This window comes from Micropterus salmoides, unplaced genomic scaffold (assembly GCF_014851395.1).
Source record: "Micropterus salmoides isolate LMB-PRFRI ecotype aquatic unplaced genomic scaffold, ASM1485139v1 Ms_hic_scaffold_2, whole genome shotgun sequence".
NCBI lineage: Eukaryota > Metazoa > Chordata > Actinopteri > Centrarchiformes > Centrarchidae > Micropterus > Micropterus salmoides.
In genome coordinates, this window is record NW_024041150.1 from 18,921,110 (window position 1) to 18,944,761 (window position 23,652).

A 23,652-nucleotide genomic window follows, 5' to 3' on the forward strand; every position below is an offset into this window, starting at 1 on the left:
CCATTTTGTAGTGCTGTCTGAATGTCTAGTGATAATTATTATACCCTATATAGTCCACTCAATGTATCCCAGAATGCATTTTGAAAAGTTATATTCTCTAATTTAACTTAAGATGATATGTAGTACAACTTTGTCAGCCATGTATAAATTGTTTGTATGTACGCATTGCGCCATTACGGCACAAATCATGCCTAGTGACCCAGCTTGCTAACATTAGCTAACGTTAGCCCTCTACAGTACAGTAACGTTATTAACGATAACTTAAAGTTAAGATAAGTTAAAAATAACATAACAACATGTGCCGGAAGTTTTTTATTCGTAGGAGGCTAAATTTCACTGAAGTTTAACACAAACAAAAGCAAGAATGGATCCCGTCTGGCCCGCTGCACATGAGAGCCCTGCAGTGGTGGCTAAAATCCAAGGGATTCTCCCCGAGGGGAAATTCGTTCCGTCTGATACCGGTTATGAGCAGGTGCCTTCACTTGGCAGTGATTAAGGCCAAGGAAACTGTAGCTAGATGATGAAATATTATACAATTAGTCTTATTTAAAAGATATTTGATTTGCTAAATCAATTCTTAGTCATTCATTTTTTTTATTTTGATGCAGCAAAAGTTAAGTCAGGTTAAAGAAATTTGCAGGATGACCCTGCATTTTTTTCTTATCAGTGCCGTGGTCAATTTCCATTTCTCAGATAAAAACTGTAATCTTTTTGCCATATAGCCATCCATCCCGCTTAAAACAAGTTATTGATGCCTTATGTTTTCCTGTTAAGGCCCAAGTTAAAAACCATTAATCTATATACATTTATGTGTTTGCAGGTGTTTGCTGAGTTCCATGGCTTTACAGATCTTGAACCTATGCAACCAATTTTACTGCGCGCTTGAGAGATACACACCACAACTGATTGCCCTGGACAGGCAGAAGACCAAGAGAGCAGAGGCCCTGTAGAGATCCCCAGGATTTATGACCTCCAGTGAGTTCAAGATTACCTTTACTATAGCGACAATGTTGATCACATAATGTGAAGTCAATACAGATTGGGACCTCTACTATAATATGGAAATTTGATTATGTTAGGAAGATAGATCCATCTACTGTCATTTGTCAAGTTTTACAGTACATGATCACTTTAAAAGTCATTTAAAAGCCTATGACAGAAAATCCTCAATTTCACTCATATTTTATGGGTGGAGCATTTCTATTTTTCTATCCATCCAAGAGTCCAACTCTATCCATGATTGGTTGCCATATAGTCTACTAACAGAGAGATGTACTGTGTTTTTTGGGCAGTTAAACATACGGCTGACAATGAAAGTCGAAAGTGGACAGAGAGCAGCCTCTACGTGTCTGTAGCTGTATGATACGGCAAGAGAGAAACTAATCTATGTTTGTTTAAATTTGACTTGTCTGTAAGTAGTTGCATCTGGATGGATTCATTGTTATTGCTATCAATATTATTATTATTTTAAAATTGCATAATATTACACTAGATGGCTTGATGTGCTGTAAAAATATTTGTATAATAATTATTATTTTGTTTGTCAATCTAGGAACATCACTATGTACACATGAGATGTTGTTCCGACCCTCCATGCCCTTCCGGTGAGCCTGCTAGTGAATGACTGACTTCTTCAAAACCTGGAATGTAGGTACTAATTGTACTCACAGAAATGTCAATATCAACTAGAGCCCGACCGATTCATTATTTTGCAGATATTATTGGCCGATATAAGCAGATATATCTGCATCTGCGTTTATAACATACGATATTACTATTAAAAAGAGAAACAGAGAGTCGGATCCTTCCCTCGGGTCATGAGTGTTGCATAGTTTTCCCACCAGAGGGCGCGCTGTAGCTCCTCCTGTTAACAACACTGCAGCACCACAGAACAAAACATCAGCTGACCGCAGTGTGCCGGAGCCACGGAGAGTAGGTACTGGTTTCGCTCACACTCAGTGTTCCCGCTGAGTTAGTCATTTGCCACGTCAATTAAATTACTTAAATAACATAATCTTACCAAACCAGACTTACTAACTCTTACGTTTTTCACTGCCCTCTCACGGGTCAAACGGAGGGTGTGTGTGTGTGTGTGTGTTTACCTGTGTAGGCTGCTGTGTGTCTGAGTTTGGGAAAAGAGAATTCCAAGGACGGTACGAAGAATATTTAAAATTTATAATAATAATGTTCGTGGTCATTAAAACCTGCTTTTACATGGTGGTTTAATGTGAAAAATTTAGTTTTTTCTTGCCAGGGGGGTGGGGTTTTGTGTGATGTCTGTCAGCCTTATTATTGTTGGCTGTCATTCCTCATCTCAATTAAACACTTCTCCTTTCATGCAAAAATGTTTCTGTAACCTCCCAAGACGCTGAGCTTTGATTCTGTGTATGTGATTTTAAGTATAAAAGCCCTAAACATTGTCTTTGAACAGGAAGTACTTTATCAAAAGATGAGTATGTGCAACAAAGTAAAAACAGACGTCAGAAGGCTGCAAACAGTGACCATAGAGGGCACAGGCAACTGCCCACTAACGAGGACAATAGGTTTAAGCTGTTAAGCAGAATGAAGTATACAGTGCAGGGAGCCCAAAACCTAAAGTCCTCATGAGGACACAGGATTTTAGCAGGCTAAGTTCAGCTGCAGCTAAATTAGTCTCAAGCTGTCTAATTAAAAAATTATTGTTAGGTCATTGTGTAGGTTTACTGTTGGAAGGAAGTATCCCACTGCTGCAGCTCAGCAAGTTAACACACAAAGACTAACTTCTAAAAATACTTACGATATGTTTTGTGGCTTGTTTATGTCAGACTGTTGAAGTCTCATAACAGTTCCTAATGAACTTGAAAATTTTGTCCTCATTCTCTTACAGTTGAGTCAGATTAAGAAAGCGTTATAGTCAGTATAGACAGAAGGAATCATCACAGCCACCAGTAACTCTTAACATTTTGTCATGTGAGTATTGTATCAAGACAGGCTTGGAAAAAATAAAAAGTGCGTGGGGGGAACTGATGAGCATACAGTGCTTTATAATTATCTTCATATTTGGATTGCTTGTATTTTGCAGGGTGAAGATGAAACAGACATTGCTGACACTCCTCACTGTGGTCACTGATGCTCCTGGTGGAGCAAGAGAAAGGTGGGTGTGGATGGATTTGTCTGTTACAGACTCCTGAAAGCACTTCTGAACTGTTTGTCTATATGCTCAGTATGTTTACTGCAAGCTTACAGCGAGAGATATTCAAAACAAAGGTTTTTGCTCTGTGCTCTTTTTTTATATTGTTCCATTACCTCGTTTACCTCACTTAACAATTTGCATTGTGTGGGATTTCTTATTTTAAACAGTTGTTATTAGCAATCTTTATTTGCTTTTGATTCCCCAAAAGTTGAATTTCTTTTATTTATTTATTTTAATTTATTGGTAATTTATTTCTTACTCTGCATTTAGAGCTCCCTTTTATATTAAATAAAAGTCCTGCTGTTGGAATAAAATTATGCATAGTTGCTTTATCCACATAATACACTGCAGGTAGTAAAAGAAAAGTTTGTTTAGCTCAAAGGACTTTGCTGAAGAGATTCAGCAAAGTCAGCTTATTATGACTTAACACCAAAATATCTCATTAAGTATCTGTTAATAGGGAATGTTCAACATTCAATGTTTATTACATAAAAGAATGAAAACAAATCGGTTATCAAAATTGTTGCTGGTTTATTATGTGATCAAGCAGTCAATTACTTAAATAGTCCATTCAGCTTTATGCAAGATGTGCCTTACCAGAAAGAGAATTTTTTTCCCATCTGATGAAAACAAGTTTCACAGTAACATTGTTGGTACATCAGGACCAAAACCTATTGCCACAAAAACAGCTTCTTCCCATCTGCAGCTAGCCTTATCAACAAGGCCAGGGACCCCGCTGACATTCCCCCCTTGCAAATAATACATATGTCTCTGCACATGTAAACACTATTTCATTTCATAACCTCAAACCTGGCATATAGCACACTTTTTTTTGTTAATTGTTAATCTTTGTTGTTGTCTATTTAATCCCTTAACGCCTGAATTTTTTTACGATCAAAAAATAAAAAAAATATTTGTGTTTTCATTTGCTTTCAAGCTGATGTTAAATTAAGTGAAGATTGTTAATTTGTCTTTAGTACATAGAAAAGATATAAATTCAGGTATGTGTAGGTATGATGCAAATTCGCGACAACAGGCATAAATGAGAAACCAGGGCTTGCAAAAGGTTCCTAGGTTCATATCAAATATGCACCAACAGGCATTGAGGGAATCCATGTGCTATTTTGGCTTGCAGTCTGCAAGGAAGAGGTATGATGCGAATTCGCGACAATTGCGTCAAGGGGTTAAATATTTCTTTGCAATACGTCTGCTCTACACAAACCCAGAATAATATATTCTGCAAATAGTTGTATTATTTTTCTCTATTCTTTTTAATATTCTTATGTAACTTGCATTGTCTATTCCATATTATATATATATATATATATATATATTTATTTATGTCAACTGTATGTTTGTCTACATGTAGCACCTCATCACTAAAACAAATTTGTCGTACTCCTTCTGATTCTGATTCTTCTGATCCCAGTGGAAAAAAAAATACTAGACATATGCAGCTCCTTTTTTTGGACAAGTGCAAGCCTCAGGAGTTCTTGAAAGTACTGTGCAAAGTTTAGTTGGTTCAATGGCGGAAGTGGTTAATGATATCCATGCCCATGCAAAACAAGCTATTGATGAATGTTTGTCATTTGATACATCAAGAGAAACCTTAGAGAAAGTTGATGATTGTTTTGATCAGCTTCAAAATCCATTCTCATGTCTAAACACAGAATCTAAAAGGATGAGACATTTTGAGGAAAAATGGAAAATAGTAGAACCAGTTGAGCATATCCTTAGTGTTCGCTTTGATATACGCAGAAACAGAACAACAGGCACAGAGAGGCAAGTTCCTATCAATGACAAGTTCATTTATGCACCCATCATAGGGTCTCTTTCATCTATGTTTTGGAACAGTGAACTCTGTAACAGTTTCCAAACAGCAAAACCGCACCAAGAGTGTTTCTACAGAGATTTAAATGTTGGCCCGTACTTCAGGAATCACCGTTTATTCTCACAACACCACCATGCTCTTCAGCTCCAGCTCTACTACGATGATTTTTAAACTGCTGATCTGTTAGGGTCAAAAAAGGTAGTGCACAAACTTGGGTGGATTTATTTTATTTTGAAAAATCTGCCACCAAAACTAAATTCTGTGTTGATTAACATTTAGTAGCCCTCTTTCACTCAATTACATTACAACCCCGTTGTCTTGTCTTGCTCAGGACGAATCCAGCTTCATCAATGAAAATGAATTCATGAGGCTGTGCAGCTCCATCCATGACCAAGATTCTCTGTAACAAAAAAAACATATTACTGCACTACAGTGCTAAACATACAGAACCCTCACCCCATCACACAGGTACCTGTGTAGCTCTCCGAATGGATCCATGTGGTACTGATACGGTACATATTCAGCTGCTACTGGATTTCACCAATACTGTATTGTAAATGTAAAGGACAGTTATACTTACCCGTACATATTCAGCTCCAAGTCCTTTGACCCTGACACTGTTCCTCTCAAATGCGACCCTGTAGAGCTGCTTCATGGTGATGTTGTGTTCCCAAGATGCTCACATGGTTAATTTTGTTGAACACTTGCCTGTCTGCAAGTATTTTCTGTCGTAGCTGGTGGAGACGGATGGCATTGTCTGCCCTCACTAGGTCCACAACGGCAAGTTCCTGCTGTTGTGTGAACAGGCGTTGGCGTCCTCCCCCCAGAAGGTTTTCTAGTCATTCTAGAGAAATACAACCACAAATTGTCATCGGTTTGCTTCTTTTTCTTACATTACTTTACTGTATATACTGTATCATCCCCTGTACTGAAACATCTCAATATACTGTAAGTAATCATGCATGGTATGTTTCACAAAAACTACCACTTTGGCTGCAAAAGGAGCATTAGCACCCTGCAATACCCTGTACATGTGATGTGGTAAAGTGATATACTGTAGTACTTCGCTGTAAATACCATCTGAGTAGAGTAGAAGGTAGAGAGGTGAAGACATACCTGTTTTCTAGTCGGAATGTTCTTATTACAGATCACAGTGAAGCGGCTTAGATGTGGGTGGACAGCTTCCCTCATAGTCAGGCCATGGTTGATGACATGGTCCACCAAAGTTGCTCTTATACCATCAGAAATAGGGGTCCGTGCATGGCCTCTTCGACCTTGACCTTGTCCTTGTCCTCCTCCTCCTCCTCCTTTTCCTCTACTTCTGCCTCTTGCTCTCCCTCCATCCATGCTTGCAAAGTTCTTGAAATGGCTAAACTGAGGGCTTTTTGTAGCTGGCTGATTGGTGTTCAGTTTTGCAAGTAAGTTCAGGTGTGTATTTGAGTGGTTGCAATTACGCAATGTGTTTTGTATTTTGGATAACATACATAGTGTGACGAAGTGTCTTATGTATGAAGTAGAGTGTAGTATGCAGGACCAAGTGTGTTGCATAAAGGACCAAGTGTGTTGCAGAATTGCAACTAGAGTGCAAAGCAGCGCTTTTGTTTAAGGTATGGGTACATGTGTTTGAGGTATGGTAACAAAAGCTTCAAGTTGTGTTACTTTAGTCTAAGCATGGGTCTATAGTGTTCAAGCAACGGGCACAAACTGTAATAGTTTTGTATTTCTTTTCTTAGAAGCCCTAGATTGTAACTGCTGTTTTAACTATATATTTTTATCTTCATTTGTGCTTAATTCTTTATTTTGTGCTTAAGTTTTGGCTCCATCGTGTCGGATTTCTTTTTGTGGGCGACTTGGCTGTTAAAGCCCCTGGAGAAATATTTCAAATAATTTAGTTTGTATTTAATTTGTATTTTCATTGCCATTTATTTTGGGTTTTGTTATTTTCATTAATAGGTTTATTTCTTACATTGTTTCTTGAGGAGCCTTGTCGGCACTTGTAGTACGGAGGGCAGGTGTTATTTTTTTTATTGATTTTTCTTTTGTTATCAGGTGCTGTGGACCAAAGGCAGCAGTCCGATCCCTGGTGGTGGTGTTTCTTCATGAGTCCCTTTCTGTTGGTTTGTAGTGTCACGGGTGATTAGGTAAAGTATTCTCCTGCTTTGTTTTGGCTTCTTCCTGCAGTGTGGTAAGTCACAGCACTCCCCACCTGCCCTGCCACTGTGCTATATTTTTATATAGTATTTGTAGTGTTTTTAGGATTAATTTAAAAAAAACCTGCCCTGTGTCTATTTATGAACCTGTGTGCCTTCATTTATTAATGTTGGCTGTAAATAAAATTTCTTGAGGTGAAATTGTTGTTAAATTTAAGGTGAATTGAAATATAGAGTAATAAATTGTCAACTGATGTGATATACTTGATTTACCATTCATAGTTCACAACACCCTTCTGTCATTCATCATTTACCACATGTAATTTTAGTCACTTCCTGCTGAAACTGTCAATCACAAACCACGCCCCCTGACAAACTGATCGAGTTTTTGGCTCTAAACTTGTCATCCTCTGAGTACGTCGCTGGAGCTGGAGCAAGCCCAGCTGACCGGAGGAATAAAATGCCGTGCTCTGGTGTCAATTGTTCATCAGAAACTAGTATTTACAGTTTACGCTGTGTGTAGCAGACCTGGTGGAGGATTCATGACCTCAACAAAAAACGATCACTGAAAGATATCAAAACATCTTGTAACAAATATAAATGTCCACAAACGTTCCCAGTGTCCCCAAACTTGTTTCTGAATGGACGGTCAGAGCAGGCTTTGGCAAGTAGAGCAGTACTCAGAGCTAAAAACCTCTGACACATAGAAGTCAAATAAGAGAGAAATGGCTGTAAATTGCTTCATGCTTGCCTGAAGGAATTAGATAATTCAATTTGTGTGTTAACAAATTGTTACTTTACCTAAATGTTTGAGCTTCACTGTGCAGAATGATGTGTGTGCAGTTTGATACTAAAAGACATTTTTACATTTATCTATGTTCAACTTTCCAAATGAAAGACATTTGCATATTTACAGCTTCTGGATTTTTTAATGCGGGAGAAGGAGCATATTTTTACAATGTAATAGTAGTAGCAATACATACAACAAGTTATCCTCATAACATTAGAAGTATTAAGTAGTAGTACTAGTATAAGTAAATACAAAGCAGAATAATGGGGTCAAACTACATTTCACTGAGATCTGATAAAATGTCTTTCCTATCATCAGTTTTTATTATTCGCATCAAAGAAAGCAATTCAAAATGTGGAAAGTCTAAATAACTTGCAGATCCATCCTCCTTCAAATAATCGGTCCTGATGTCCTGATCTTACGTCTCAACACTTTCAAGGACAACCGTGGGGACAATCCGTGTTGTCTCAAGCCCTTTATTTAAAAAAGCCACACAAACACAGAAAAAACAATGTTAAAACTGTTAGTCTCACCTCCTGCTGCATAGTTATGCACAAAATTTAATAATGAATTCTTAAGTAGTGCATTGAGCACTTTTAATTTAAATGTACTGCTATATAAACTTTTTAACTTACAGAGCAAAACCATGTAATGTGCAGTGCAATCACTGACAGCTTAAACTACTGAAAGTCAACACACCACCAGACTCTCAAACCAGTGTAACGTTATAACCAGGTTACAACTAAATAAAACTGTAAGGTTACATGATGAACAATAAACCTGTAACCTCTTTCTAGCCAACGGTAATAATTAAGGTGATGGCAGCCAGCGGGACGTAAATAATTACATTAATCAACCACCACAAGTTTGGCAAGTAAACAAACGCTTATTCATCTTTTCATAACGAACGACAGTTGGAATTAACATTCTGTAGGTCGTAGCTGAAGCAAGAAGTAAGCTAACGTTAGATGGCCAATGCTGAGCTAAACATGTTTACTCACCACAGGTTACTAACCTATTTGCGTTCAGCACGTCTTTGTTTAGGTCTTGTTTTATGAAATTTTAAAGCCAAAGTTTATGATGAATTGCGGAGCAGCTGCCAGTGTTTGTTGTCCTCTCTCACGTGCGGTTGCGCGCAGCAGATGCTCCGTGTTACGTAGGCAGGTTATAGGTAACTCAGGGAGGGGAATAACGAAGGTTATGATATGGTAACCCTAGTTCTATAAGCACAGACAGAGCCCTCTACTGGACTATATGGGTACCACCTCCTCCAATCACACGCACGCACTCGCCCACTGAAATTTTATCGTGCACGTAGCCGACCAATAGGACGTCGCTACCGATACACGCGTGACGTACCGATACATGCTCCGCCTGTGCTTATAGAACTAGGGTTACCATATCCTAAACTTTGTTCTATCTCACACAGGCTCCGCCCTCTACTGGACTCTATGGGTACAGTGGGTGGAGCCCGATGACTGTCCGCCCTAGCCGCGACAAGCCAAAGTCCACCACACCAACCCGGTCGGCCACAGGCCGGCCAAAGCCCCGCCCACCACTTCACCTAGTGACAGAATGGTGAGACACCCCTGAGAAGGTTGCTGGACCAATAGGGGCTTGGCCTGACCAACACCTGACTGCAGTGAAACAGACAAACAGCTGACCAGTGCATCGAATGGGGGCTGTGTGCTCTACATAGGACGTTAGCCTAGCACACATGGACACAATAGATGCACTCTCACCTCCCAGAGGTACAGGCCAGGGCTCTGTCACTGTAGGCTGCGTCACTTTGGGGACCAAAAAGTACATGGTGAAAGACCTTTGTGCATGTCATGCGCTGAGATGTCCTAAGACAGCCTGCTTCAGCAGAAGTTGCTGGATCTCGGCGGCAAGGAAGTCCACTTCCTCTTGAGAGGATAGACTGGCTTCCATTATGTCCAGGAAAACTGGTGGTATGCAGCAGAACTGAAGAGAGTAGCCTGGTCTCAGAAAGCTGTCCACCCAGTCGGCATTCTGCATGAAAATGTGTACACGTGAAACAACGCATCTTCGGCACTCTCCACCGCCAAACTTTTCATAAATGGAAGTTACGCACCGAGCTGAAGATGGAGGGGGTTCGGTGGGGAGGAGAATGCTCTTTAGGAATTTACTGTATTTAATCAGTTGAACATTCACAGCATTTTCAGTGTGTACACAGCAGCACATGAAACACAAATAAATGCATACTGCCACTGAGGGAGGAGGAGTGGTGGTGTACATCAGCCTCTGTCGCTCTGTCACCCTCCTTTTTATTTATTTATTATTTTAAATATATTTTTTTTAATAAATAAGGCTAAATAAATAAGGCTTTTTCCAAGGGCTGCAATCGAAAAAGTTCAGAAACAGTTCAATCTTTCGAAAAAGGCCCATGGTGCATTCAATGACACCACGGCCTTGTCACCCGGTGTTGGCGTCAGCCTCAAGCTCACAGCTTCCCTGTGAAGCAGTGGCAAGTAGACAGCCTAGCCTGCTGTAACAGGCGCTACAAGCCGCCCGCTGAGGAAACGAAAGGAACCGAAGCAGCGAGCGATCTCTTTCGTCCCGCTATACCGAGAGAGACCTGACTTTGACTTTCTCTCTCCGGCTATAGCAGACTAGCCTAGCTGCGCTGTGACAGGCTTTAACCGCCGGTGAGCTAGCAACCCCCGTGCGAGTCCTCGTGGGCGCGCTGGGAATCTCTCAGCAGGCCTCTCTCCATCCATAACAGTCACTTGGCCAGTCGCTCCATTCCCCAGCCTCCAGGACATGGGTCACCTCGCCCAGGTGCAAAGATAATTTTCGATAAGTGGCGACTCCATCCGTGGAGGTGGTGAATTCAGTGAGCAGTTCACCGTTTGCTTAAGAAAAAAGGATGCTGAGGCAGTAGGGACACTGCTATTTTTACGTCACGCACGTATCGGTAGCGAAGTCCTATTGGTCGGCTGTGTGCACGATAAAATGTGATCGGAGGAGGTAGTACCCATAGAGTCCAGTAGAGGGCGGAGCCTGTGTGAGCTAGAACAGCAAGCTCAGATGTTTCCTAAAAATAAACATTGTTCACAAGTCCCACACCTCGAGTCCAAGTCGAGTCTGAAGTCTTTTGAGGACGAGTCTCAAGTCGAGTCTCAATTCACTGTGTGACACTTAAATCGCACTCGTGTCCGAGTCTCTAACTCGAGCCCCCATCTCTGGGCTGATCAACATCCCACCCCTACTATGACTCATGGTTCTACTGATATGTGTATTCAGTGCCAGTGAGCAACGCACTTTCAAAATAATAGCCTAATAATAAAAACTGCGTTAACGTGTGATAATAGTCAGCATTAATTAATGTGTTTACTCAATAATAACGCATTAACGTGCCCAGCCCTTATACAATAATGTATTCTCTGGTTTTATGTAAATATAGGCTAAGGAACAACAGTTAAAGTAAACACATAGTAAATAATGAAAAACAAATAGAAGTTACATAGGATAAAAAAAAATATAGCTTTGAAAAGGATGTCAATAAAAATCATGCTAATGCACTCGAGGCAAAGGCTCAGACCATGTAATAAATGTTACAAATGGATATACTTACGACGTCCTTTTGTTGCAGTAGGCAGAGTGAGAGATGTTTTGGAAAGAAGAATATTTAAAAATGAATTGATAATTTATTCATGAAAATCAGACAAGACAAACTTCAGTTGCATGAAAATGTTCAAATGTAACAAGAAAAAAAACTTCTGCTACTGGTAAATAATAATAGCTGTCCAGTAGCTTCCTAAGTTGCAAGATTAAAATGTTATTCACAATATTGAAGTCAAACATCTTACCAGTAAATGCAGTAACGCTCACTCCACTGCTTCTGACGTTTTCAAACACAGAGAAGAGAGTGAATCTATATGGAATTCCAGCAGTGAGAGATGAGACTGTGTAAGTTACTGGTCCATCTCCATCTGGTGCAGTGATGTTGATCTCTGCACCATTAAACTGGAGAATAAAGCTGAAGCTGTTGTTCACTTTATTCCACTGCAGAGTGATACTGGTCTCATCTTGTCCTATTGATCTGAAGTTTCTTGCATTTGAAGGAGCTGAGACAAAAAGACAGTGAAACATGTATTAATAAAGGACAGTCAGTAAAAGTGATGTTGTTTGTTGTTCACTCTAGTTAAAGATGGTTTGTTTTGTGTCCCCACATTGATTAAAACTTTTGCTATCTGTCAGGAACAGAGCAAGTGAAACAATTCTTTGTATTACTGAGTATGAATGTTTTTTTCTGGATCCAGATGTCACATTCTGTAGTCATATCCATCACACTTAATATCACAACAGAGACGTACTCCACTATAAATGAAGAATAACAACGTCACAAAATATTAAAAAAGTGATCATTATTAATGTAAAAGGATTTTACAGTGTTGGCCAAAACAATGCTGAGTTAAATTAACATGCAAAAATGTTTAGGTTGTTAAGTAGCACATTCCTTTAATCAATATTATACCCAGGAGATACGTCTTAGTTTAACACTGGTGCTCTGAAAAGCAGATGATGGCTCGCTAAAAAGATACAGAGCATAGAAATAAAGTGACATATATTACCGGTAACTGCAGTAATGTTACTCCACTGCTTCTGACGTTCTCAGACACAGAGAAGAGAGTGAATGTGTATTCAGTTGCAGCAGTGAGAGATGAGACTGTGTGAGTTACTCGTCCATCTCCATCTGCTGCAGTGATGTTGATCTCTGCATCATTAAACTGGAGAATAAAGCTGAAGTTGTTGTTCACTTTGTTCCACTGCAAGTGATACTGGTCTCATCTTGTCCTATTGATCTGAAGTCTTCTGTTTTTGGAGGAGCTGAAACAGAAGAAGAGAAGGGAATAAATTTATCAACAGATAACTTTGCGTGAAAAATTATTCATGCTCCATGACTGTTAAGGTTGCTCCATTTTGTATTCCATTGTTAAGATAACCTAATGGTGGCCATGAGAGATATAGTAGATGTTTGTATTAGCAAGAATGTCACATTTTATACCTAAATACATCACAGTATTTGAACAATAAATTAAGAATTTAATATTCATAGAACTTTAAGTTGGATAATAACCATGGGGAAGTAAAGGAGTTTAATGTGTTGGCCAATTCAGTGCTTACCTTGAAGTAGAGAAGCAGGACATCAGAAAAATAAAGTAAAATGTTCCCCAGTCACACTTGTAGCTCCTGGGTAAAGCCCCAGAGCTAAAATATACACAGCAGTGGAAACCCTACTTTTGCTATTATTTTAGGCTCTGTTTGATGAAGGAGGTAATGCTTTCATAGTTTCTTTTGAATGTACATCGCCCAGCATGAGGTGAGACAGATTAACCTGTTGCTTTTATTTTTCTGCCTCCGATTAGTCCAGAGAACCAGGAGACGTTTTTTGACTTCAAGTTAGGTCAAGTTAGCAACAATAAATATGCAACGTCTGGTTAGACTTTCAAAGGCCTATCTCTTAGTGTTGCCTTGTTGAAATGGCACGTTGTTAATATCACATATAAACGGCACAGCTAAACGCAATTTGGTTAGATTTAAGCACTAAAAGTAGATTTAGGAAAAAATCATGGTTTGGGTTAAAAGAACTATGATATATACACCAGTTAACTTATGTAAGTTAAGTAATGTTATTTGCATAGCTTACTCAACTTACATAACCTACGTAACTTGTAACAGTCAACTATACTGCCTTCATGTAGGCTACAGCTTTTAATGTGGTGGTGAACATGCTTTGTGTGTATTGTTTTCCTTCCCCAGAGTGAAACAGGTGAGTGAAGCTGTCGGCGTTTAGTGGGCTCTGTGTTACAGACTTTCATAAACTGTAGAGCAGCAGAGTAACACAGGCTTCATGATCAGAGATGATTTTTATATCACATCCACACGTCTCTCCACATCCCCTCTCTGCTGTGAGTCTGCAGTTTAATCAGTCAATTGGTGTTTTTCATAATGCACCATTCACACTATTATGATAGCAATGCGCCAAAGTACAAGCGCACCTGGCTTTAAAAGGGAAATGACTCTGATTGGTGTATTGCATTGGGACATTGGGGTGGGAAACTGTGTGGGAAACTATGATGACATTTGCAATGTTTGTTTGATGCAAGGGAGTAAGCCACAGTTGGAATAGTGAAGCCAGCCATGTAGGCCCAAAAAGGACGTCAAAACCCTGTGACATCCTGTCGTACATGAGAGACGTACTTTTTGTTGGCGCAGCTATGCAGCTACCAGAATAACGGTGTTTCTGCCATTGATTTACGTCATTAAACCACGGTTATGCTGCACGATCATGCACAGTAGACACTTGTGCCAACAGGAAGTAGCCCTGTAGTAGTATTTTATTGGTCCAAAACTGGCTTCACTGCCCTCCATTCAAATCTGCGGGGTGGCTTCGTCCAGTAATATACTGTCTACGGTACCTCTTTACTTACTATATCATATAGCCTACCTACCTTTTCCATTCAAAAGTGACGCTACAGGGCTTCTCCCCTGTGCGCTGAACTATGACGCTATGGGGATCCCGAGTGCGTTACATATAGACATCAATGGCTCTTGACTGATGCGCTCCTGATTGCTTGGAACTGGGAAATGTCCAATTTGAATTCCAGGTGCATGACTCCATGTCCATGTCCTGACGCCGAAAATGACAAACATGGCTGACTATGACAAACTCTTTGAAAAGTGTACACACAGTGCCGTTCCATAATACGAGTAGCAGCTGAATGACGTCACGCAACAATGGCATTAAAGTAAATTGCTGTGGTTACTAAGTTACCCTCTGATATTTGCAATATATATTTTTTGCAATAAGGCTTTTAGTGCAGAGGAGTCCATCAGTAGCCTTAAAGGTAACTTACAGTTTACAGTTTCTGAAAAAAAGGGACTGTTGTATATTTTGGTTTGTTAAGGTACCTTAAGGCACATCAAATAGAAGATGACTTCATTATATTTCTGATATAAATAAATTGAATTTAATTCTCCCCAGGTGCTACAGCTTCCACCCACCGTCCAAAGACATGCGGACTAGGTTAATTGGTGGCTATAAATCGTGTTAGGTGTGAGTGTGACTGGTTGTTTGTCTATGTGTGGCCCTGCGATGGATTGGCAACCTGTCCAGGGTGTACCCTGCCTTTTGCCTGATGTCAGCTGGGATTGGCTCCTGCCACCCGCGATCTGTACGCAGGATAAGTGGTTGATGATGGATGATGGGAGGAAATTCATTTAATTTCATATGATTGACCTCTTTGTCAGTGTATATATATATATATATATATGAGACATTATCACTGACATGATCGCTATTTCTCAGTTTAAACAGAATTATACTGATGAGAAACATATAAGTAAGTAAGTATAGATGGTTGTGGTTTGAATAATAAAACTTTTTATGGTATTTGTTTTTTTCTTGTTCTGAAACATTCATTTCAATAGCAGATTTCTGCAATCAGAGTTTTCATTTTATTTGACTTGATTTGGGTGATTTTGTGTCTTTTGAGAACATTTTATACATAGCAAACATTAACGTTACAGACAAGAAAGTAATTTTCTTTTGGAAGATAAATGTATGTTACTGTGCTATTTACAACATGATCACTAGATTTCCACACGTTTATCTGCTATAGATAGTATGTTATTCTGAGCAGCATTTAGCAGAAGAACATTGTTCTAATGCAGAAATGAATCTCTATGTGAGTAGAAATAAGATGCATTACTTGTTGAGTAGCAGATGAACGGGAAAGTGAGGGAGCAGTTATCATCTGACCACCGTCCTGAGTTTCTGAACACTGTGGTGACACACTGCTCTGTGCTGTCCGGTTGCCCATAGGCCCAGTATTGAAACAGAGACGTGCTCCCATCAGACCACAGTTGTTCCAAGTGTAGACCGATCCACACATCGTCACCAGCTGCCAGCTTTGTGATGACATCATTTTCGGTCTGATCACGTATACTGAGAGAGAAACAGTAGTATATACACATCAAGGGTGTAACTGAAGAGATGAAAGTTAACTAAAAAAAAAATACTGCAATGCATTCTTAGTGATTGTTGGGAATAGGGATGCAACAATTACAGATTTTGTTGGTATGATTATAGTCAGAGGAATAATCATGGTTTCACATATTCACGATTAATATGCATTAATTAATTTCACAACATTAGTAATGAGTTAATTGTTAATGTTTAATTACATTAACAATTATATTTCTATAATATGTAAGTATTATTAATATAAGAGGAATATTAACTTCACTTATCCACCAGGGGAAATTGTTAGTAGGAGCGTAATAAACTGAAATGTTATTTTCATCAACTCTCATCTGTGACGGACCACCGTCACTACGGTTGCGCTGTTACTGCCATGCCAATGAGCATTTGGCGTTGCTGTCAAGTTGCATGTTTGGTACCCTGTAGACCCAGGTTCAAATCTGGGTGGGATAACTGCTCTTGCCTTTCTGTCAGATGTGGAGTCAGAAGTGGGATGCTTGCTGTGAAATTGTCGTACCCAGTGCGTAGGAGGGACCCCCAGGGTTGGTGGACTCCAGAGATGGGTGAAACACTCTAGATGGTTGATGTCTGCACTAATGTGTGGGGCACCTCGAGATGGGAGAAGTACGATTGGCGGGAGTTGTGACGGATGCCTTTATGCGTGAAGCGCAATTGGGCGTCTCCCGAAGGGGAGGGCAGTGTGATGGACCTGGCATATTAACACACAAAGCCTAACATTTTTTAACACTGTGAGCAGAAGCTGACAGGATGTAACAGTAAATGTTGAGTGACTGAAGGTTTTGAGGTTTCTTCAAAGAAGTGATTTGCACTGTGAGGAACCTGCTCAGTACAAAACTACTTTGACCGCACGCCATGTGCAAGCCTTTGAAAATAATGGGTCTCGTAGTGCAGCAGTGCTGTTGTTGCAGTGGGTCTGAAGGGTTACACCGGCTTTGTTTGTTCACGTTGCACTGAAAGCTCGACTCTCACCTCTATGGCATCGATTGTAAGTGACACCTTGAAATTTAATTCCCAATCAACTTGCCACGTTAAAGTTATTATGAATTACATTTACTTGGGCGTGCAAAGCTGGGTGGTGATTCCGTAGGTGCTGCATCAAATTTGATGCAGTTATTTGAGCTTTTAGCAGCAAGGTGATCCGTCATATAATAATAATAGTGTAATTGCTGCATCCCTAGTTGGGAAATATAATATTGTACATTGTGTGATTATTTAAGGATTTGGTCATGTGACAACATAGCTGTTCAAAATCAAAATCAGTCACCTTAAAACTAAGCTATGTGTTGGAGTCTTCATAGTGCACACTGTACCTGGCTAGATCGACGTAATTCTCCCTGCAGTATCTCTGAGCTTCAGTCCAATTCAAAGGTGTGTCGACTTTTACAAAGGTTGATGTCCATTTACTGAACCTGGAAATATATTGATGAAGAGAAGTTTTTATTATATGCTATGCAGAAGATCTATTTAGCTTTTTGTTCTTGTGCTATAAGAAAACTCACCGTTATAGCACACAGAGTAGAATGGGTAGTTACAATTAACGTCCAACCACTTTCCATTGTTGTAATAGTAATAGTTATAGTTTTGAAGCAGCACACAGTTCTGTTGTCCGTTAGGATTATAGGAACGTCCAGGAGCCCAGTTTCTAAACCCTGTGTCTTCTTCACCATAGAAGCTGCTGTTGGTCAGGGACCATCTCCAGTTGTCACCATAGAGGCCTATCCAAGCCTTGCCTGTTCAAACAGATGTTCATTATATAACAGCTGGAATTAAAATAGTTGCTGAATTGACTTAAAATGTATATGAATAAACTGAACATCCCTTAAATTGTCTCCTCTTTTTTATTGAGGGCCTTTGTTGTTTTTTTCACATTCCATAATATATTTTATACTTTCATTTAAATCAAAATAAGCTTTTCAGAAACTTAGTTGTTGCCTGGCTATTGTGTATGGATATGATTGTACATACAGTACATACACACTATGTACACACCTGTGTAGCTTGGTGTGGTCCTGAGTACAGCAAAGGCGTCAGTCTGGGTTTCTATGGTGGCCAGGTCAGTGTAGACCCGTCTGCAGAAGCTCTGAGCTTCCGTCCAGTTCAGTGGCATATTCTCAAAGTAGTACTGACGAATCCCTAAAACAAAGCATATTCAATTTTTATTACTTACTCTTTTATAAAGCAAGTAAACTTTTTTCCAGTGAACATGAAGAGGTACTATGCATCAGGTGGGTTCAGCTGTACCGTGGAGTTTTACAATACCTTTTCCTCGATGATGACATTTTTGTATTAGACATTTATGTAGCAGTGTACACTGTTTCATGACTACAGAGCAGGTAAAACAATTAGTGCTCTATGCCAGAGGTCACTAATTGGTATGTCTTCAACACTAAGGGACTCAGAGCGTGGGCCTATTTCCAGGAAAAACGGCTAAAATAACATACCCAAAATAAATCAGTAATATCTCCTCCATTAGGCCTAGGTGCATAATTCTGGTCTCCTTAGAAAGGTCAGAAGAAGCTAAGGAATATAAATCCATTGTACATTAACATATTTTTTTTACCACTAAAGACTACATGGAGATGCAATACAGACAAAATATATATTTTCATCCTCGCGAATTTCCATGTTTTGGCCATATTTACTGTTAATATGTTCACTTTTATTGGTAGTTATCTTCAGAACATTATTTCTCTCCATACAACCCCATTCCTAATAACATAAAACTTCCAAAATATTGAAATATTGATAAAAACAGTCAATATATATATGACCAAAAGCACTCCCATGCTTTACTCTCTTTCTCTTCGTATTGAAGAATCGATTGCTGTCTTGCATGTCTGTGTAGCTCCTACGGGTCGTCAGGAGAGGCCGATAAAGACCGCCTCCGCCAAAGCAAACTCTTCTTCTCTACTTCAATCTGATGACAGAAAGAAAACTTAGGCTGCGTCCGAAAAGTAAAAAAAAATCTCCTTTCCTAACCATTTTTCCTTGACCCCGATGGAAAACGTAATGAGGTAAAGGAAAGATGTGAAGGAGAATTAATAAGGACTTAGGAAAAGAGGACCGAGAGAATCCGACTGCTCTTTTCTAGGCAGCGTAATTATGCCACGGCTGATGAAACTACAAAATTATGAAGATGGACTACAAAAAGCGCATCTTTGACACTGCGCCCCCTGTTGTTGTAATGCAGACCATCTAAAGGTTGACAAAACGGTGGAAAATATTACTTCATAACCAAGATAGCAAAAAGGCAGATAGGGTACCAGTCACTAATGGTCAGGGTTTTCACCTTGAGAATGCTTGCTCACACAAAATCAGCGTTGATAATGTGGAAGGGCACCACAAATAAATCAGTGTGTGGGAAACGCCTACTGTAGAGGTTATCCAGCTTGATCTTGCCTTTATGAAGGCGAGGGTGTCAGCATCTGTGACTGAAGTAAAATTAATCAATGATATTGCTAAAGGCTGGAAATATAACGTGAGCCTACACGCTGCAACATTATCCTCACTTTGGTTACAAGACTAGTAACATAGCTCATAAGTCTCAGATATTGTTGACAGTTTTAAGACATAGGCCTATGCATATTAGCAAGTTATGGCTTAAGAGAGAAAGGGCATAATAGCCAATGGTAACTTGATCAGCAGCCTTTATCTGTCATGGTTGGTGATTTTCTTTTTTTAGCTTATTTCAACAACTGAAACATAAAACGGTGTTGAAACAGTATTAAATTACAAAAAAGCCCAAATAAAACAAACCAAAACAAAGAAGATAATTGTGAGTATTCAAGTATTATAATGTGTGCGAGGATCTTGCTAAATGTGGTTAATGGATTTTATCGTTTCAGATTGAGAACGTCGCTGTAAATATTGCCGCCACAAGGAATTGTGGGACGGCATTTTCTCCTTTCCTTTCGTAAAGGATGGTCAGGTGTACCCTGTGCCAGAGATGTGGACTCGAGTTAGAGACTCGGACTCGAGTGCCACTTAAGTGGCACACACAGTGACTTCAGACTCGACTTGAGACTCGTCCTCAAAAGACTTCAGACTCGACTCGGACTTGAGGTGCGGGACTCCTGAACAATGTTTATTTTTAGGAAATATCTAATGAGCTTGCTGTTATTCCGTTCCCTGCTTTACCTATAAAATAAAATTAGTTGAGACTACACTTTAAGTTACATTTTTTATTTTAAATTTATAATTTATAATTAGAGTAGTTATTTTTTTTATTTTCCCTCCAGTTCGATGTGAAAACTGACAGTAAACATTTTGAATTTGACATAAGTTGATACAACTACATGTTATGGCACTGAATGATTACGCAAGTTAGTGGTTATGATGTTCCGAACCTTTGCTTCAGGAAATTGTCTCTACCTGCACCTCTTTGAACGTCTTTTAATAGAATCCCCCTGCTCTATGCCGTGCTGGATTTAATGTTTAGTGCCTTCACACTTTGTATATCAGCTTGAGTCAGATCAAGTTTCAGTCTCCCTCATTAAATTGGTGTTTACTGGTTACCACTGAGAATAAAAAAAGAACCAGTTCAAGCACTGACATTTTCTGTCATTTTAAGCATTTTCTGTCTGTAAGTTGTACTTTTTGTCTCAGTCACAGAAATGCACACTGTATATGCAGTACAGTAGAGTCAGAGATGTTTTAAGAATATGTTTTGATATAAGAATATTTTAAGAAGTATTGATACTTTGTAAATATCTCTTAAAAATAAGACGTCATTATCATAACTGAAACAGTGAGGAAATTTTTAATTTATACAAAAAAGAGAATAAGTAAAAATAAAGACATGTTAAAATTATGTTAAGAATGTCTGTTTCAAGGCGCAATAAACATAAAGTTGACTGAATTACATACACAAGAAATAAGAAAAATGTTACTACTGCTGGTAATTACTATTAACTGTCCATTAGCTTCCAAAGTAATACGCCTGGTTAAATAAACATTAATGAAGTCAAACATCTTACCAGTGACTGCAGTAACGCTCACTCCACTGCTTCTGACGTTCTCAAACACAGAGTAGAGAGTGAATGTGTATGTAGTTCCAGCAGTGAGAGATGAGACTGTGTAAGTTACTGGTCCATCTCCATCTGGTGCAGTGATATCAATCTCTGCACTATTAAAAAGGAGAATATAGCTGATGCTGTTGTTCACTTTATTCCACTGCAGAGTGATACTGGTGACATCTTGTCTTGTTGATCTGAAGCTTTCAGCATTTTGAGGAGCTGAGACAAAAAGAGCAGTGAAACAAGTATTAATTAACTAATGACTCTCAGTAAAAGTGAAAATGTTCCCTCCAATAGTTAAAGATGGTTCACATTGATAAAAATTAAGGCTGTCTGTCAGGAACAGAGCAAGTGAAACAATTCTTTGTATTACTAAGTATGAATGTTTTTTTCTGGATCCAGATGTCACATTCCTGTAGTCATATCCATCACACTTTATATCACAACAGAGATGTACTCTATGATAAATGAAGAATCACAACATCACAAAAGTTTTAAAAAGAAATCATTCTTAATGTAAAAATATTTTACAGTGTTGGCCAAAACAATGCTGAGTTAAATTAACATGCAGTAAAGTGCATGTTGTTAAGTAGCACATTCCTTTAATGAATATTATACCCAGTAGATACGTCTTAGTTTTACACTGGTGCTCTGAAAAGCAGATGATGGCTCGCTAAGCAGATACAGAACATAGAAATAAAGTGACATATATTACCGGTAACTGCAGTAATGTTCACTCCACTGCTTCTGACGTTCTCAAACACAGAGAAGAGAGTGAATGTGTATTCAGTTGCAGCAGTGAGAGATGAGACTGTGTGAGTTACTGGTCCATCTCCATCTGGTGCAGTGATGTTGATCTCTGCATCATTAAACTGGAGAATAAAGCTGAAGTTGTTGTTCACTTTATTCCACTGCAGAGTGATTCTGGTCTCATCTTGTCCTATTGATCTAAAGTCTTCTGTTTTTGGAGAAGCTGAGAGAGAAGAAAAGAAGGGAATGAATTTATCAACAAACAGGTTTGTGAGAAATATTATTCATGCTCTATCTGGCTGTTAAGGTTGCTCTATTTTGTATTATGTAATTGTTGACAAACCTTAAGATGGCTATTACAGATATATGTTTTTATTAGCTAGAATGTTGTCACATTTTATATCTAACCACATCACAGTCTGTTTTTTGCAAGACATATGTAATGAACAAAAAATGAAGAATTCAAAATTCATAGGACTTTGCCGCTCTCTGCCCAAGACCAGGCCACTGTACACGTCACTAACCATGAATAGCCATGAAGTGATCATTCTGTCTCATAGTCATAGCATGACTAACGATCCTACAGTGCAACATGTGCCTACACATGTCCCACCTGCCAGAGCAGATCAGAAAGGAGCTGCTGGCCCATCAGCCCCAATGGGCTCTTCAGGCCGCTCCTCCAAAATGCAGTCACCCACCTGCAGCAAGCATTGGAAGCAGCAGACGAGGTGAAACGGCACACTTCATGGAGCCCCGCTCCCGTGTTTTCTGCAGCTGATAACACATACTTTCCCCGCATACAGTAAGCTCCGCTGCGCATGCAGACACAGTTGTTGAGCTGCTGTCCCTTTCTCATATTATAAGTGAAAAGCATTCACACCAGATAAACACAAGATGTGGGAGCCGGATGTGTCAGTCTCATGTGGTAGGAGGGAAATGGCCACAGCCTCCATCTCTCCACATAAACTGCCTGGCCCTGTCAATTGTGCTGAAAGTGCTGAAACACTTTGCTCCACTGCTGAGAAACAAACATGCATGGTGAGAACACACGCCTGTGTGAGGCCATTACACAGGCATATGTTGCAGCTGGGGAAGACCCCGCATCCAGCATCCGCACGCCCTCGGCGAGACCCTTTTCATGCTCCACAGCACTCTTCAGTGGAAAGGCTGTGGAAGATATATGCACAGCGGGCTATGGGCTTCACCCTGCCTTCTTATCCATTTTTATCTATGTGATGCTTCGAGGTTTTCTCTGATGCCTTGGATACTGAATGTTCTGGACATAAAGCACAACACTGCCAATTCTGGACACATTACGCACACATAGGCAAGCAGGTACAGACTTAAGGTTCAGGCCAGGGCTCTCCTGTGGACATAAATGCACTCCAGTGTGACTGCCACCGTACGTAACAACCGTCCTTACTGTTCCCTCAACATAAGCCCTGTGTGTGCTTGTACTCATGTGCCATGAGTATTTCTCCCTATTCACACTCCCGTGGCCGTGGTTTGTGTGTTTGTTCCACTCTTGCATGCGCTCTGCTTGTTTTTTAGGACTGGGGACAGTGCCAAAGGTGCATGGCATGAGGGAATTAGAACAGAGGAGCCAATCTCATGCTAAGAGGCGGCCCCCAACTGAGTGGAGACTGCAATCCGATGTGATTGAGCAAATCTAGGCTCTCTTCAGGAGAGTGGAGGAGGACCTGTTTGGCAGCCAGCGCAACACCCACTGCCCGCTGTGGCTCTATATTCAGCCAGGACAGCCCCTGGAAACGGACGTGTTTGCACACGCTCCACGGCTAGAAGAGGTGCTGTATCTGTTCCCCCCTTCTCGTCCCTCCATGAGCAGTCCTCTGAAAATGCTATCTCCCAAGACAGCCTTGCTGCTAGCCCTCTCCTCTGCTAAGAGGGTGAG

General features: G+C 39.8%; 1 protein-coding gene and 2 long non-coding RNA genes across 3 annotated transcripts in view; 1 reads left to right on the forward strand and 2 right to left on the reverse strand.

Moving 5' to 3' along the window:
* Positions 1–17,370, reverse strand: part of LOC119912236 — a 60,755-nt gene extending 43,385 nt beyond the window's left edge. The window contains exons 1-2 of the long non-coding RNA XR_005446102.1: positions 17,286–17,370; positions 15,683–15,918 (exon numbers count right to left, since the gene is read on the reverse strand). This is a non-coding gene — a long non-coding RNA (uncharacterized LOC119912236). The remainder of the gene's footprint in view (positions 1–15,682; positions 15,919–17,285) is intronic.
* Positions 1–23,652, reverse strand: part of LOC119912223 — a 359,916-nt gene that overhangs the window by 92,747 nt on the left and 243,517 nt on the right. The window contains exon 29 of the mRNA XM_038731318.1: positions 21,706–21,963. Coding sequence (XP_038587246.1) covers positions 21,706–21,963 — 258 coding nt within the window. The remainder of the gene's footprint in view (positions 1–21,705; positions 21,964–23,652) is intronic.
* On the forward strand, positions 1,873–7,145 carry LOC119912241. The gene is made up of 3 exons (XR_005446106.1): positions 1,873–2,153; positions 3,062–3,133; positions 7,053–7,145. It is a non-coding gene; the product is annotated as an uncharacterized LOC119912241 (long non-coding RNA).